At 41.8% G+C, this 17,980-nt stretch overlaps 1 protein-coding gene across 3 annotated transcripts in view; it reads left to right on the forward strand.

Annotated features, from left to right (window-relative positions):
• KCNAB1 (potassium voltage-gated channel subfamily A regulatory beta subunit 1) overlaps positions 1-17,980 on the forward strand; it is a gene marked incomplete at its 5' end in the record, with an annotated part of 429,450 nt that overhangs the window by 27,386 nt on the left and 384,084 nt on the right. Inside the window, one exon of one of the 3 annotated variants that reach the window (XM_081235014.1) lies at positions 3,134-3,375. The exons of the other annotated variants lie outside the window; for them this stretch is intronic. Within the exon in view, the coding sequence (XP_081091140.1) occupies positions 3,134-3,375 (242 nt within the window). Of the gene's footprint in view, positions 1-3,133; positions 3,376-17,980 lie in introns of those variants that run through there. 3 annotated transcript variants of the gene reach the window in all.

The following is a 17,980-nucleotide window of genomic DNA, read 5'->3' on the forward strand; positions in this document are numbered from 1 at the left end:
ATTACAAGTGATAACGTTTTTCTTTTTGTGATGCTTGTAATATAATGTTTCCTTACTGAATGTCTTAGTTAGGGTTGCTATAACAAATTACTATAGAGTATGTGGTTTAAGCAACAAACACTTACTTTTCATAGTTCTGGAGGTTAGGAAGTCCAAGATCAGGGTGTCAGCATGGTCAGGTTCTGCTGAGAGCCCTCTTCCTGTTTTACAGACAACCATATTTTGCTGTGTCCTCATATGGCAGAAGGAGAGTGAGTTAGCTCTCTGGCCTCATCTTGTAAGGGCACTAATCCCATTCATGAGGGCTCCACTCTCATGAGTTAATCACCTCTCAAAGACCTCATTTTCAAATACTATCACAATGGAGATTAATTTCAACCCATGAAAATTTGGAGGGACACAAACATTCAGTTCATAACATTTAGGTTAAAAAACGCAAGCTAACTCCAAACAGTAAATAAATAATGGTACAGGTGTTACAAAAATATGGCAGAAACCATTGGGGATGTGCAAATGTTTGGGAACAGTTTAGAATTGTTAAGTGAATGCCTTAGAAGTGAATTACAAGATGAATTTCAAGGAATGATTGTACACCAGGGACTGGGATCTCGGGGAAGAATTCCTAGAGGAGGTGAGCTTTAAGGGAACATTTGAAGGGACTGGCTAGAAGCCAAGTGAGCAAAGATATGGTGATTGGTGGGCTGGGAGCAGGAAGCCTGTTGAACTGGATGAACCATTCATGTCCAGGAGTCATGGTTGGAGGAGAGTCACAGCTGGAATCACAAGGTGGAAGGACCTTATATGAGGAGACTCTTTGCTTTTTTTAAAACTTTTTATTTTCAGATAATTATGGACTCACATGCAGTTGTAAGAAACAATACAGAGAGATCCCATATCCCCCTTACCCAGTTTCCCCCAACGATGACATCTTACATAACTACAGTTCAACATCACAATTAGGAAATTGACAATGATACAAGCCATTGAACTTATTCAGACTTCACTCATTTTACATGCACTCGTGTATGTGTGTGTGTGTGTTTGTGTGTGTATTTAGTTCTATGCAATTTTAGCACATGTGTAAATTGGTGTGTCTGCCACCATAGTCAAGACACATAACAGTCCCAGCACAAGAAAGCCTCGTCTACCCTTTTATAGCCAGAGGCACCTTCTCTGCCTTCTTCCCTCTCACCTGGCAACCGCTAACTGGTTCTCCATCTCTATAATTCTGTCAGTTCAAGAATGTGATATAATTGGAATCATACAGTGTGTAACCTTTGGCACTGGCTTTTTGTCATTCAGCATAAGATTTACCCACAATGTTTGTATCAGTAGTTCATTCCTTTTTATTGCTGAGTAGTATTCATAACATGGACATACCATGGTTTACCATTCATCCTTTGTAGAAAATTTGGGCTGTTTCCAGTTTGGGGCTGTTATGAATAAACCTTCTATGAACATTTGTGTACAGGTTTTTGTGTGAACATAGATTTCATTTCTCAAGAGTGAATTTCTATTTCATATGGTAAGTTTGGTGTGTTTAGCTTTATAAGAAACTGCCATACTCTTTTTGGAAGTGGTGGTACAATTTTATATTCCTACCAGCAGTTTATGGGTGATCCAGGTTCTCTGAATCCTTGTCAGCATTTAGTGTTATCTTTTTTTTTTTTTTTTTGCGGTACGCGGGCCTCTCACTGTTGTGGCCTCTCCCATTGCGGGGCACAGGCTCCGGACGCGCAGGCCCAGTGGCCATGGCTCATGGGCCCAGCCGCTCCGCGGCATGTGGGATCCTCCCGGTCCGGGGCACGAACCTGTGTCCCCTGCATCGGCAGGCGGACTCTCAACCACTGCACCACCAGGGAAGCCCCAAGTGTTATCATTTTATTTTAGCTATTTTGATAGGTGTGTAGTGATATCTCATTGTGAATTTAGTTTGCATTTTCCCTAATGGTTAATAATTAAACATCTTTTCATGTGCTTATTTGCCATTCCTCCTCAGTGAAACGTTTGTTTATACCTTTTGTCCATTTGCTCATTGGATAGTTTATGCTTTTATTCTTGAGTTTGAGTTTTTGTTTCTTTATATGTTCTAGATATAAGTTCCTTGTCGGATATGTGATTTGCAAATACTTTCTCTCAGTCTGTAATTTGCTTTTTTCATTCACTTTACAGGGTCATTCACAGATCAAAAGTTTTGAATGTTGATGTGATACAATCTATAATTTTTTCCTTTTATGGATTGTGCTTTTGGCATCAAGTCTAAGATTCTTCTCTTAGCCCTAGTTCCTGAAGGTTTTCTCCAAAGTTTTTACCTAGAAGTTTTCTAGTTTTACATTTTACATTTATGTCTGTGATCCATTTTGAGTTAATTTTTGTAAAAATGTGAGGTTTTAGTCAAGGGTTCATTAATTTTTTTTGTTTGTTTTTGCTTATGAATGTCCAGTTGCTCCAGCACCATTTGTCAAAATGCCTATGCTTCTATTGAATTGCTCTTGCAATTCTTTGTCAAAAATCAGTTGGGCATATTTGTGTGGGTCCTTTGCTTTTTAAAGTCACCTTATTAATATTTCCTATCATTTGACTGTAACATCTGAAAAAGAAAAATGTTAGTGGGTCTTTCACCCAAATGAATCATGTCACTAGTATAATAAATTATTTGATTATGGAATATTTGATGATTTAGAGAGGTCTCATTACACACTCATGAATCATCCCCAAGGCTTATGAGAAGAGAATATTTGGCCTATCTCCCACCAAAATATTTCCTTTTACCTAAATAGAAAGACATGGGGAAGGGTGCCCATACTTTTTTTTTTCCCCAGGGCCAATAAGGGGTTGCTTAAGTTCGACTTTGTAAACTTTACAGGGACAAGAAATGCGATTGGCCTTGGTCAGGCTTCGTTTTGCACAGGCTTTGGCAGGGACTTATAACCAGCAGAATAACCAGCAGTTCTGCCAGGAGCTTAGGAGCCTGCTCGCATACAAAAAACGATAAGGGACATCTAAGGAAAACAAGCTGCTCCCTTTTAGGGACACACCAAAGCTAGATAACCCAAGATAATCATAGCAAGATACAGCCAGTCTTAGAGCTAGTTACTGTGAAGTTAGCTTTGCTTCCTTGAGTTTTTGAAGCATGCATCTGTATAAACCTGCTTGTGCAGACATCCCCAGCCCCAAGCTGGGTCTGCCCAAATCCAGCGAATCGGCTCTGAAATGTAGACGGCACCTAGCAGTAACAAAGCCTCCGCCTCAGGCAGCCTGTTGGCCTGTTAGGCCCAGTGGAGCAGCGGAACGGAAATATCTGGAGAAGTTTTTACGTGTCCATGGAATTTCGTTGCAGGAAACCACCAGGGCAGAGACGGGCATGGCTTACAGGTACTTGCTGGTTGCAATGTTATCCAACCAGGGCACTGCACTGAAGTCAGAGGTTGTTGTTATTAAAGAAAGAAGGATTGAAATAGCAAAAAAAAATACTATATAGCAATAGGAAAAGAAAAATGAACGCAGTGAGCCCTCTTCTTGGGCTGCCTTATTTTTTCAAGCTTTAATTTGTCCACTTTCTCTTCACTTGAAAGATTACATAAAGATAGTCAAATTCACCTGTGGAAGTTCCCAACCTTGTGCCATTAGAAATGTCTTTGGCTTGATACTTAAGCAAAAGTATGTGATTTAGCAGGTCATAATGAAGAATGGGTGCTCTCTTCTTCTTAAGGGAATTTATAAATTAAGACTAGAATTTTTTTAATGCTGCCTGGCCTTCAAGGCTGTTATTTTCTTTTAAGCCTGAATCATGTGGGTGTGCTAATAGCTAATAAAGTAGTTCATGAGGCTGAGCAGATTCTTGAAATGAGAGCACTTTTTATCAGTGTAGCCCAAGATGAATTACTGGTTGTTCTCTAACCTTCCAATACCATCATTTATTCTGTGAAAGATTAACAAAAGGGAGAAATTTTTTCCTAGTATGGGGTTGGATGTATAATCTTTTAAAATTGCTCTGGAATGGGGAGATCATTCTTTTTCTGAGCAATTATTGTTCAAACCTCTATAAGATATGTCTGTGCTTAGCTAAATCACCCAGCTGTACCCGCACAAGTACTCCCTTGACAAATGCCTAGAGTTTTAAATATCCAGGAAGCTGAGCAAAAGCTGTTCAGAAGGACAAAGGTGCTGGAAACTGAAAACAAAAACAAAAACAAAAAACAAAACCCCAAGCCCTTAGCATTTATAAAGAACAGTTGTCTTAGCTCAAGTCAAAACTTCCAGTTCACAGAATAAGATTGTTTCTGCATAGACAAGATGTCCCTAAATGATTTTATTTTTCTATAATCAAAAGGTCTATTTTAATGCAGTACCTACTGCTCTAGTTATCAGCTAGTTTGATTAATAAAGCAATTTGCAATGAGATAGCTCATCTCTGGAGAGCAAAGTATTTCACACAGACTATGCAATAAAGGGCTCCTGCAGAAGAGAAATGAACTCTTCTAGGTTTATAGGGCATATAAATATAAGACAGCTCACCCCATCATGCTTTAGAAGTGGAGCCTAAGAAGAATCCACCAACCTTTCCAAGAGAACCTATGGCTCCACACCCTGGGATGGAGGAGGAGATGATGTCATTCCTCACCCACCTTTCCTGAATCTGTCTTTACTAGAAGGAGCTGCCTTCTCTCTGCCTCTCCATATTCTCTCACTCTATTCTCCATGCTTTCCTTGACCCTCAGTGGTAATAGTGGTGGAATATAGATCTGGTGAAGATGGACTGTTTCACTGTTTGAAAAACAATCTGTCTTTGCATCTTTGTCCCAGGATGGGTGGTATCACCATGAACACTTTTATAAATCTTCAGAGGGCAGGCCTCTTTCTCTTAAAGTCCTGGTTTGAATATATACTACATATTTTGTGATGTGTGCCAGTGTTCAGACAAAGATATGTTCTAGGACAGTGTTTTTTAAGCACTTATGGAGCACAGGAATGCTCCCTTCAAATAGGTAAGAACAAAGGTGTCCTAGTTGAGGGTGGGGGCTTGGAGCCCACCTGCTTGAGGGGAGCAGTCATCCCAGCCTGGTTTTCCAGGCACACCTACAGATCCCATCCTCTGCATGGCTTGAGAGTACAGTTCTGAGGTGACTCTTCAAGATGCCTTGGAGAGCAAGGCTGGCAGGTCCTTCTCACAGAGGCAGGCTCTTAGGCAAGCATATGTGCCACTAGACCACATTCTAGTAAGAAATGGGACTTAGAAGATCATTGTTCCTAGATCAGAATATGAGGAGAGAAAGTACAGTTAAATAGATACTTGGCCCCAGAAAATAGCCAAGGCTTTGAATTATGATGAACATGCTATTCTCTGCCACCTCTTCCTGACACATGTCACCTTTACCCCTCCCCACTCCTTTCTCCAAATGTCCATAGTACTTTGTCTATTCTTTTTTCAAGGCACTTATTAAGTATCCTTATTTAAAACATTCTCCTTTAAGCATTAGGGATGGATTTTTAAGGAAGAGTATCCAGGTTCTCTTGGTTCCTGCCCAACCTGGCTTTTGACCTTGACTTCTTATAGGCATAGTTGGGGTTAGGTGAGGAGACTTTTATATTCTTCTTTACCTTGGTTTCCACCTCCCCCCAAGACCATGGCTATGTCAAAAGACCTCATTCAACCTGCCTTTTCTATTTTCTTCTTTCTGAAGGGTATTATTTCATGTGTAGTGGAAAGAGAATGGGCTTTGGAGTTAATCAGGCCAGAGCTCAAATCCCAGCTCTTCTGCTTTACAAACTGTGTGACACTGGGAGTCATATAAGTAGGTGTGACATGTAAGTTCCTAACACACAGTAGGTGTTCACTAAATGTAGGTTCCCTTCCTGCTTATTCTGTGTCTCCTGTCAGTCATTCTGGGGGCGGGGGATGTAAGCCCCCTATAGCTGAAACATACAAATGGATAAGATAGAGTATTCTCAGAAAGAAAAGAAAGAATTAAAAACTTTGCAGTAATAACCCTGTGAATATGCTAAAAATCATTATGTTGTACTTTAAATGGGTGAATTGTATGTATGTAAATTATATCTCAATAAAGTGGTTAAAAATAATAAGAGAAGGTTTTAAAAAATCTGCAGTAATTCACAATCTGTGTAGGTTTCCATGCTGAGCTTAGAATTCTGAGAGGTCTGGAAGAGCCGGGTAAGCTGTTTTCTCTTCCTAATTTGGTCAGATGCCATTGCAGCCTTCAGCCCAATACCAGCTGCTTGGGTCCCTCGATCATCTGTGAGAGAGCATTATGTTGTGTTTCCATGGAGACTTGGTTATATTTCTAACTAAGGGTGACCAGGGGAAGAAAAAAAATCAGTAAATATGCAAACACATGTATCAACTGAAAAGAAATGCGAGGAAATTGTTTGAATGTGGTATAAAAAGTGCCAAGTTGCTGTGTCGATCCTTCTGTTGGCTTAGAATTTTCAGCAAAAATAGAAGTTTTTTGTGAATTCATTTTTTAAATATCTATGAAATAGTCACCCAAGAGGTTCCTTCAGTTATTTCTAAGAGGCTATCTCTATTACAAAGCATTGAACTCTGAGCCAGACAGTGAACCTGAGCTTGGGTCAAAGTAGAAGTACACTGAGAATTAGTTTTATGGACAAAGCATAGAAACAATCTAGATGGAGTAAGGATGCAGTAGACACCCAGCTTTGAAGCAATTTTATAATACATAAGCCGGGAGGAACTCAAATGGATGTAAAATGAAGGTCTAATCCAAGGGACCCCAAACTTTTTCTGTAAAAGGCCACATAGTAGATATTTTAAGATCATGGGCCACATCTGCCTTTGTCCTACCTGCTGAACTCTGCCCTTGTAGGTGGAAGCAGCCATCGACAATAAGCAAAAGAGTGGGCGTGGCTATGTTCCAATTACACTTTACTTATGGATGCTGAAATTTGAGTTTCATATAATTTTCTCATACCACAAATCTTCTTCCTTTTTTTCCTCCCAAACCATTAAAAAAAAAAAAGCCAATCTTATCTTACAGACCATATGAAAACAAGTGGCAGGCCAGATTTGGCCAGTAGGCCATAATTTGCTGACCCCTGGTCTAGAAAACAAAGCTTTCAGTTGTACAGACTATTTGTTGTGTTTATTTATTTATTTTTAAACCTCCTTGTTTCCAGAGGTATTTAAGGTGCCCAACTGCATATGATTCAGAAAGATAAAAATAAATTAAAAAAGAGGCAATTCACTGGTGGTCCAGTGGTTAGGACTCCATGCTTTCACTGCTGAGTTCAGTCCCCTGGTTAGGGAACTAAGATCCCACAAGCCGCGTGGCATGGCCAAAAAAAACAAAAAAAGGATGAGACCTAGAAAGATTAAGAACAGGAAAGGAAGGCAGCCTGGGGTGACTGAGGGTGACACGGGCAAGCCATGCCCTTGCACCTGGATTTGGCTCTGCGCTTTCCAGTAGCACCAAGCTGGGAAGAGGGCCATGGAGCTCTTTACAGAAGTCTCAGAGTCCTTTAGGTGAACACGAGCCAGCTGCTCAGGGATGGAACACTTCTCTCTGATGTGGAGATCAGAGAGAAAGTTCTCTCATGGTTCTTCGTTGTGTAATTAATATCTTCAAAAAATATCCTTATAGTAAACACAGCAGTGGGATTCCTCGGGCTCTTTCTCATGGGGCCTCTAATATTAAAAAGGGGCATTATATAAAATAACAATTCAGCAAAAGCAAGTGGATGTGGTAGAAGAAATGACATTGGTTTAATAGAAACTGCATCAATTAGTTTGAAATTATTTACACTTAAAAAATTCCCCAATAATAATGACACAGATTTTGCTATTTTATAATGACAGGGCTTGTCCAGGTTCATGGAATGAAACAATTGTTTCTCACATTTAAAACAAATGCTATTTGCCAACCAAAGACAAAATTTTCTATAGGCTTGAGCAGAAGGTGGGAGGGGACAAAAGAAGAAAAGGAGAGGTAGGGCGAAGTTTTGGAATTATTGATGTGGGACAGACCTCGGAGATAATCGGCTCCAATTTCTGGTCTTACAGCTGGAGAAAACTGAAGCTCAGAGATGTTGTGTTTCCAGCCAACAACAAAGCCCTTGTCCTTTGGGTCCCAGTCCAGTGCTCGCTCCATAATCCATATTTATTCCCAGCCCTCCAACCCCCATCCCACCCTATGCCAACACATACCCTCACACACACACCCCACACCATACACATGCCATACACACACACCACACACAGAGACACACCCCTACCATACATACCCTCACACACATCACATACCTACACACCCACATACCCCCTTAATCCACACACCACACACACATACCCATACCCACATACCACATATACACACCCCCCACACACTCCATATCCCCACACACCACACACACACACATCACATACACAAACATATACACCCATACACCACACACACGTACACATACACCCACATACCACACTTACACCCCCACACCCACATACCACATATACACACCCCCCACACACTCCATATCCCCCCATACCACACACCCCCCCACACACATCACATACACAAACATACACACCCACACACCACACACACACTCCATATTCCACACACACCGCACGCTCACATCCCACACAGCCCCCACGCACCTCCTCCCCTCCCCACACCCCCCTACACATTCCATATCCCCCCACACACCACACACCACACGCCCTGCCTCCCGGGGATGCTGCAGTCCCCCTCTAGTCCAGTCTTCCAGGCCCTGCTCTCATTGCTGTGCTCTGCAATCTGCCTCAATCCTACTTCTTGGCCCACTGGCCCTCCATCCCTGTCCTGAAACATCGAGTCTCACTCATCATTGCTTTCTCCAGCTAGAATACTCTCACACGTCCCCCTTGCCGAGACAAATCCAAACCACAGGCTCTCCCTTCCCTCTCACAGAATGACTTGTCTTTGTTCCATATAGTTTGGATTGTTTGTGTGTGTGTGTGTGTGTCAAAAGTATGCTGTTGTCACCTTGAGGAGAACAACTAGAGCTTGTACTATTTTGCAATCCTCCTGTGCTTTGCACTTAGATAGCGTGTATTGCTTCTTTGAGGTATATGCATTCAGAAGTTGGGGAACAGAAAGAAAGACTCCAAAGACAAGTAGGAATGTCCCTTTCCCCCATTTATAGTGCTCTAGCCCCGTATTTTCTCCTGTATCTTAGATACAGTATGTTACTTAGCCTTGCTGAGTCTCAGTTTCCTCTTTTGTAAAATGGGCCTAATTCAACTTACCTCATGACAGTGTAAGAATTAAATGAAGTCACATTTATGAAAGTGCTTAGCTCACTGCCTGCCATGGTGGGAGCCTAACAAACAGGGTTTCCTCGCTTCACCTCCTTCTTAACCAATCCTAGGAATCCATCATTTAGTCATCTTTCAGAGATTGAAAGAAAAAGGGTGTGGTGTTGTATCTAAAAAAGAGAGAGGGGCAGAAAATAAACACGTGTAATTAAATCTTGCACAGTTCTGAGCATATCACTCTCCTTTTTCACTTGCTTACATACATTCTTTTTTTGCTTCTACTATTGGAATATATTCTCAGGATCTGTTGAGAAGGTTTTTTTTTCTTTTTACTTCACACATGGCTTCCTATGTAATAAAAACAGCCTCAGGAAACATTGGAATAAATTACTCTCCAAGTGGTGTAATAGAATGATAAAAATTATCTTTTATCAGTCTGTGTATTTCCAGTGCCTAGCATTGTGTCTAGAACAGAAATATTTGAAACAGAATGAAATTAAAAGGGCTAAAATACCCACTGGTACTTTCTAGTACCTCTCCCATTCACTTGCCACACTGCCTGAGAATTTCTTCAACTAGAAGCTCCAGTTCTCCTGTTAAAATGGAGGTGTGTAATCTAAGCTAATAGGCAGCAGAGCAAGAAGGAAACAGGACATCGGCCAGGCCGATCTGAAAACAGAGAAGATAGGAAAGAAGGTTCTAGACTGGAACCAAGGGGCAAGCTTGGGTGTCGGGGTGTGGCACAGTGGTACAGGGGCTGTGCGGGGACACCGGCGGGCAGGCCTGAAGAAGAGGGCGGGAAAGCTAGAGAGAAACCTCACTCACCTACCAGCTTGTAACAAAGGTGTCCTGGCAAAGTGTTTGAAAACATTCATTAACTGATAGAATTTTCGTTGATCTCTAAATGAAGATTCTAATGATAAGTAAGAGCTAGTTTTCGCTCTGAAAACTCCTTCCCTGGGTTCTGTCAAAGTGAGAATGTGGTGTCCTGGCTGGAGGATTTGAAGACCACCTTCCCCCCAGTGCCTTTCTCTGATCCTCTGATTCCTTATCTATGAAATGAAAATGCACATAAAGCCCTCCTCCCAGGATAGTGCTATTCACGCAGAGTCACATAGTGGAAGCTTAGGAAAGACTATCCCCCTCCCGACTTTTCCGCTTTTCATGATTTCCATGACAGTGTGGAAGTTGAAAATTATTTTTGTTCCTAAACTGAACTCACTGTCTTCCTCCCAGCCACCCCCTGCCCAACCCTCCAAACCCTCCTTCACTGCATACTCCGCTGACCTACTTTTTTCATGGAACGCTTGGCACACTCAGACCTGCTTGAAAAGTAGCTATGGCCATGGCCATGAAAATCAAAAGCCTAGAAAAAAATGCTAGCTGAGCAGGGGGTTGTATTTTCCACATTAAAAAGAAAAAAGCCTACATGAGTTATTTTAGACTGGCCTCATTTTGGTCAGTCTCGGGGCCTGTGCTAATTTTCTCTGAGTCCTCTGGCTGTGGCTCTCCTGGCATCAACTGGGCTAGAGGAATGTGCAGACACTGAGATGGTCCAGGCTCAGAGCCTATGTGACTACTTGAAACCCTAAGAGCCTGCTGGTAAAGGACCTAGAAGGCTTAGTGAAAGGGGCCTGTTCAGAATGGGGCCTAATATTTATTTACTATTGAACGGAATAGAAGTTCTAAAACGAGTATGTTTTAGAAGTGTCAGTTTAGATAGAAAATGCTTTAAAATTTAAGCAAAAGTGAGAGATGAGTGCCCCTTGGATTTGAAATATTATTTTCATTCTGTTTTGAAATTTCCACTTGTGGTTTTCCAGAGGGAAATTTGCTTTATGCATAATGAAAACACTGGAAATTCAGGGCTCAAGAACAACACTGTGTTATATGAATACTCCCTTTCTCATATAGGAAAAATTTGCAGCAGTTTCTTATTAAAAACAAAGCATTTTGAGACCTGGTTTTCCTGCACAAGGAACAACTGTGAGTCAAATATATTTTTACCCAAGGGAAAAAACCAAAAAAACAAAACCTCTTCCTAAATTTCTCTGCAGTGCCTGTAAGTGCCACTAGGATGCACTATTTCATTAAAAAAATGAAGTGCTTCATTCAGTTCCTTGAACCACAGAAAGCAGAAATCTTTTAACTTTTTCCAGACAATCCTAGACCAGAACTTAAACTTGAATCTGTATATTTCCCTTGATTGTGAAAATTAAGAAGCATCTCTTTTTACATCACAATGGGAAATCTTCTATAGTGAGAAAAAGTAAGAAGTTATGACCAGTAGTACACTTAGGATTCTGAGAATCTTGTAGCAGGGATATGTTATCATAACCTAACCCAGTTAGATATTTGATAGAGCAAATTTTCTACGTCTGGGAGTTTCCAAGAATGGGATTCTGAACCACACTACAGACCTCTGTGGGTGACTGGTGGAGAAAAGAAAGGCAGACATGTCATCCCCTTGGCCTTCCTTCAGAGAATGTTCTGTTGATGTCTTCTGCCCCAGCTCAGGTGAAAGCATCTTGTCGCACAGTTAAGATGGAGCAGATGTAGTGAATCTGGAAGGATTGTGTTGTCAGGATTGCCTGGGAGAAGTCTGGCTCAGAACCCACGAATGTTCTTAGAACCATGACCCTGCAGGTCTGGCTCAGCACCAAATTAGAATGTGGTCGAATGATGGTGCCCTTCCTCCTCTGTAACCAGGGCTCGTTTTTGCTTATCATGGGACACCTCTCCACGCCTAACACTTTAGCCTCTCATCAGTGATTCCTCTGCCTTGCCCTTAGCTAGTTATCAACTGATGCTCCCTAAGATTTCAATTATACATTTTGTGATGTGCGCCAATGTTCAGATGAAGATACATTCCGGGACAGTGTGTTTCAAACAATTATGATGCAGAAAAACACATGAAGGCAAAGCGGTCCCAGTTGAAGCTGGGGTCCTGGGGTATCTGTAAAATATGTCATATCCAAAGAAACCTCTAATGGTGGAAGTTCAGGTAGTAGAGGAGCTATTTTTAGACAACCTGTCTAGTCTTAAAATCAGATTATGAAAAAAAACCTTTTTTATTTGAAAATAATTTCAAACATACAGAAAAATTGCAAGAATAATATATAGAATATCTGTAGCACTTTAATCTTTAATATATTGTTAACATTTTGCTCCATTTGATCGTCTTCTTACCTGCTTGCTTTCTGCATCCTCCCCCCACCTCCAATGTATTTTTCCAAGCCTTTTGAGAGTAAGTTACATCCATAATAGCCCTTTACCCCTCAGTACCTCCTAAGAGTAAGGATATTCTTTCATACACTCCCAAGTACAATTACCAACTTCAGTCAGATTTACCTAGTTTTTATCTGATCTACTGTCTGTATTCTCATTTTGCCAGCAGACACAATAGTGCCCTTTATAGCAATTTTTTTACTCCACCAGTACTGCATCTAGTTCAGGATCACATATTGTATTTTGTTGTCATGGCTTTTTCATTTCCTTCAATCTGGCATAGTTTGGACTGGAATTAGTTTTAGCATAGGGAGGAGGTCAGTGGGAAAGAGGGTGGTGACTAATTGCAGTGTCTGCTTTGGGTTGGGAGGTGGTGCTATGGTGCCAACACAATCTATAAGTTCGGCCCGAAGGCCTCCTGGCTACAGCTACCAATTCTGCATCGAGGACTGTGTCTTCCACAGCTCCCCAACAAGGCCACCACATCGTCATCTTGACCTTTAGGTTCAAAGCTGAGGTGGATCTCAAAGACATACTGACCTAACTGACCTACATAAATTCAGTCCCCTGTGTTTATCTGCTTAGCACTTCTGCTGCGGGGCGTGCCCTGTGGGGGGCTATTGAGAATTACCAGGACCTGAGTGAGGTCCTCTGAGCACTGACAGGCAGGGAGGGCAGGCAAGGCCAAGTATGCGATTACCTGGGACTCTCTAGCCTCCAAATCAGGCACCCATAAAGCTTGGCCAGGGAACCACCCCAAGAAACTAAAGCAGCAGCCAAAGGGAGAGGCCTCTTCCAAACTGGCTGCAGAGCAGAAGAGTGTGCCTTCTGGCCACACATCCTGGTGAGCCCACTGGGAGAGGTGGGAGTAGCTGAGAGGCCACAGCAGCCAGGGAGACACAGGCTCTCAGTGGGTCATGTGGAATAGTTTTAGATAAGGGAGTTTCGACCCAATTGTCTATTTTTCCCTCCATGATATTCCTTTTAATTTGTTAAGGCAGAATGAGATAGAAGCTCTGAAAATTGTAGAGTGTGGGTGCAGAATGTGCAGCTCATTAAGTATCTAAGCTCTTGCTTTAGCATTTGGGGGGTCTGTAACAGATCACTGATTCACCCTGCTTTTGAAATTTTGCAGCATTCAATAACTCAACACACAGTGACAACATGTGCATTTAGAACCTGGTTATGGCTTTTAAAAGGAGCTATGATTGCTTCTTGACATGACCATTGTGTAAGACCAGAATCTCTATGCATAATTTCCCAAAAGGTTAATCCTTGCTGTAACATCTTTGTAAAATTCATCAAATTAGCACCTCCTTCCTTTACCCCTATTTTTGCTCTTACCACTCTTTTTTTTTCCCCTTATGTTTTATGGCTCTAATGTCTTATTTCAAAAGGTCTTCCCCATAAAAGATATGTCTTTCCGCAATGTATTCTAGCACATTTATGGTTTCATCCTTCATATGTAAGTCTCTATCACAGCTCAAAGTTCTTGTATGAGATAGCAACTTAAATTTATACTTTTAAAATTCCGGAAGTCATTTTTGATAGCCTAAATTTCCCCCACTGATTTGAAATTACAACATACATAGCCCAAATATCAGAAAAGCTTACCTTGTCTTTTGCGCATCAGATGAAATGGTCTTGAACTGGAAACATAGAATTCCTTCTACTCTCCAGATATTCTTGTGGAAGTTTCTGTTCTTCTAGTTGTTTTGGGCTTAAATTGAATGACCTCAGTTTTTGTTTGTCTGAAAGAAAATTGTATTTAGTTTTCTTTTTCTTCTATTTTTTTTCCTCTTACCACTTGTATTTGTTTGTTTCCGTATTGTTTGTCTCTTTCACTGGAGTGTGAACTCCAGGAGGACAGGGATGTTATCTGTATGGTTAATTGCAGAATTCCCAGAATCTGGTATCTAGTGTAAAACTCAATAAATGTTTGCTGAATAAATGAGTGATTAAGCAAGAGTATGAGGAATAAGCCCTCATTTTTCACTGGCAGACAATCTGCTGGATTATCAGACACAGAGGGTTGCTCCACCAGACTCTCCATCCACAGCCTCCTTGCCACTTACTTCCCAACCTTCTCTCTTTACTGAAAAGATCCAAAGTGCCCTCATTTGTTTTAGTGGTACTTGGGGGACAGCATTGTTCTCATAGGAAATAGGTCCTTAAATCTTGGATGTTAGAATCCTTTGAAGCTGCCCATTATAATGTCATAAGTCCACTTTATTGTTTCTTCTCCTCAGATATCCATCTCGTTTCACTTTCCATTCACTCAGTTACTTCACTCTATTCACAGAGTCTTCACTGTACTTTCCTCCAGAAAGTTCTCTGTGATGTCACTGTCCAGTCCTAGTGGAGTCCTGGGTTGTGACCAGACGAGATACTCACAGCATTCACTCTGAGTATTCCTTGCTTCTCCTCAGATGTGGTGCTAACGTGTCCACATTACGGAGTTATGGGTCTCTCCTCCACTCCTTCCCACCACAAGCTCTCCCCTTCTTACCCCTGTCCATCAATCCCATAGACTAGCCCTCTTTAGTTTACTCTTTTCCTAATCAATTTCCATTTCCATCTCATTACAAGAAGGGTATCGTCTCATTATAATACCCAGGTGTCATTTCCCAAAAGACTGAGATGAGTCTGGAGGGTCAGCCCTCCTGTTGGGATTCCTGGATGACTCTACATCATCCTAAATATACTAGAGATTCTCTACTCAGCACTTGTGGATGATTGTGAGTTCTGATTTGATCTTCTTGTTCTTGGTACAGATCAGACTTTTCCAGGAACAACGTGGCATGCAACAAAGGCACTCTTCAGCTGGTGATTAACAATTGCAAGATGATACCTTGGGGTATCATTAGGTCATTGTGGGGTTTCTCGTTTGAGCCTGGCCCCATTCCACCTCCTGAGCAAGACCCTGACCTGATCAATTCAGTGTTAGTGGGATGGGCAATGGCAACAATAGGGTCATACTTATCCACTCAGGGGCTTTAATTGCTTGAGGGAGCCTGGTTGAGACTCAGTGACAGTGGACAGAGTCCAACTATCTTCTTTCTGCTCCTTCCTCACAACCATTTCCTATCCAAGGACCTTCCATTTCTGACTCCCATGTCCACCTATCCTTGGTTTCTGCATGTCCTGTATAGGTTAAATATTTTCCTTGCTATATCTCATGACCCCTTTAAATTGTTGGGTGATCCAAAACATATTCTCTCAGAAGATGGAAAATCAGGTTCACACAGCCAAATCTACAAATCCATATTTTACTATTCATTGGTGGCACTCTTTTATGAAGTTATTTTGTACGACCACTAACCAGTCCTTATTGTTTCGGGTGTAGTATCTATTGTTTTGTTGAACTCTTTAGCTTATTTCCTCCCAGACAGACACAGATTTTATTCTTTCATTCAAGAGCTATTGCTGAGTGCTCACCTATATTATACACTATTCCAGACATGGGGGACACAGCAGTGACAAAGCAGACTAAGTTCCCTGCTTTCCTTAAGATTTCATCCTAGTTGGGGTGAGGTAGACAATAAACTAACAAAATAAAGTGTGTAACATTTCAGAAAGGATAAGTTCTCTATAGAAACACAATACATGGAAGGAAGATGAGTATATGTGTCAGGAGAGAGTTACAGTTTTTTTTTTTTTAATTTTATTTATTTATTTATTTATGGCCGTGTTGGGTCTTCGTTTCCATGCAAGGGCTTTCTCTAGTTGTGGCAGGTGGGGCCCACTCTTCATCCCGGTGCACGGGCCTCTCACTATCGCGGCCTCTCTTGTTGCGGAGCACAGGCTCCAGATGCGCAGGCTCAGTAATTGTGGCTCACGGACCTAGTTGCTCCACGGCATATGGGATCTTCCCAGACCAGGGCTCGAACCCGTGTCCCCTGCATTGTCAGGCAGATTCTCAACCACTGCACCACCAGGGAAGCCCGAGTTACAGTCTTAAATAGTGTAGCTAAGGAAGGCCCACTGAGAAGACAGCATTTGGATAAATGTCTGAAGGAGGTGAAAAGGACAGTCATATGGGCTTCTAGGGGAAGAGTACTCCAGACACTGTGTACAGCACAAGCCTAGAGTAAAAGTGTATAAGGGAGAAACATCACAGAAGCCAGTGGGACATGAGCAGAGTGAATGATCAGTAGAGTAGCAAGAAAACATGTTGAGAAAGTACAGGAAGTGCTGCAAGTTCAGGAGGTTCCCAAGACCTCCCTAAGGTTCAGTGATTCATTATAAGGACTCACAGAATTCAGCAAAGCTTTTATATTCACACATATAATTTTTATAGGAGAAAGATACAGATTACAATCAGCATAGGGACAAGGTGCCCAGAGTGGGGTCTAGGAGAACCAGGCACAGAGCTTCTAGCTGCCCTTTCCAGTGGAGCCATGTGGAGAGCGCTTTTCTCCCAGCAACAGTGTGTGACAATGTGCATAGAACGTTGCCAACTAGGGAAGCTTAGCAGAGCCTTGGTGCCCAGAATTCTCATTGCAGATCGGCCACATAGACACACTGACCACCTGTGTGGTTGACCTTGGTCTCCTGCCTGTATGGAGGTCAAGCTGATTCTTTGTGGCCCAAGGACCCTACTATAAAACACACATTTAGCATAGACCATCAGGCATGGCCCAAGGCCTCCAGGTAGATAAACACACTCCTGGTGGGTAGAGCATTCCAAGGGCTTAGAGGTTACCTCTCAGGAGCTGGGGGCAAAGGGTCAGACCTTTCTTTGGTCAAGGTTAATACTTCACTGCACAGAAGCCAAATCATGCAGGTCTTTGTAGGCCATTTACAAGATGTTGGCTTCCAGTCTGTTTGAGATGGAAGACTTTGGAGAGTATTGGTCAGGAGAGTGACATGATTTGATTTATTTTTACACAGGGTTTCTTTTTTTAACAGGACCATCATGGAATGCATAACATTCCAACAGCTAAGTTGGAAAACAGACTGAAAGGTAGAAGCAGGGCTACTGATTAGGAAGTTACTATTGTGGTCCAAGTAAGAGGTATCAGTAGGTTGAATGAGGGTGAAAATGGTGAGAAGCAGTCTGATTTTGGGTCACTTTTAATAGTGGAGTTAAGAGCATTTACAAATAAATTAGATGTAGCATATGATAAAAAGAATAATCAAAGATGACTCTAAGTTACTTGGCTGAGCAATTGGGACAGTCAAGTTGCCCTTAAATGGGATGAGTTAAGACTGCAGGGGAAGAAGAGTAAGAGCATGGCTTTTGGACACGTGAGGTTGAAACACCTATTAGACCACAAGGGAAAAGTATCAAGTAGGCAAGAGCCTGGAGTTCATGGGAGAGGTCTGGGCTGCAGGTTTATATTCAAGATATAAAGATATACATCTTGAAGTCATCAGTCTATCATGAGAGTGTCAAGCCATGAGACTACCAAGTAAGTGTCAACAGAAAAGAGAAAAAGCCTAATGAAGAAAAACCCAAATGAAAGAGGCTGGAGAGAT

Source organism: Mesoplodon bidens (genome assembly GCF_964165515.1).
Source record: "Mesoplodon bidens genome assembly, chromosome: 5".
Taxonomy (NCBI): domain Eukaryota; kingdom Metazoa; phylum Chordata; class Mammalia; order Artiodactyla; family Ziphiidae; genus Mesoplodon; species Mesoplodon bidens.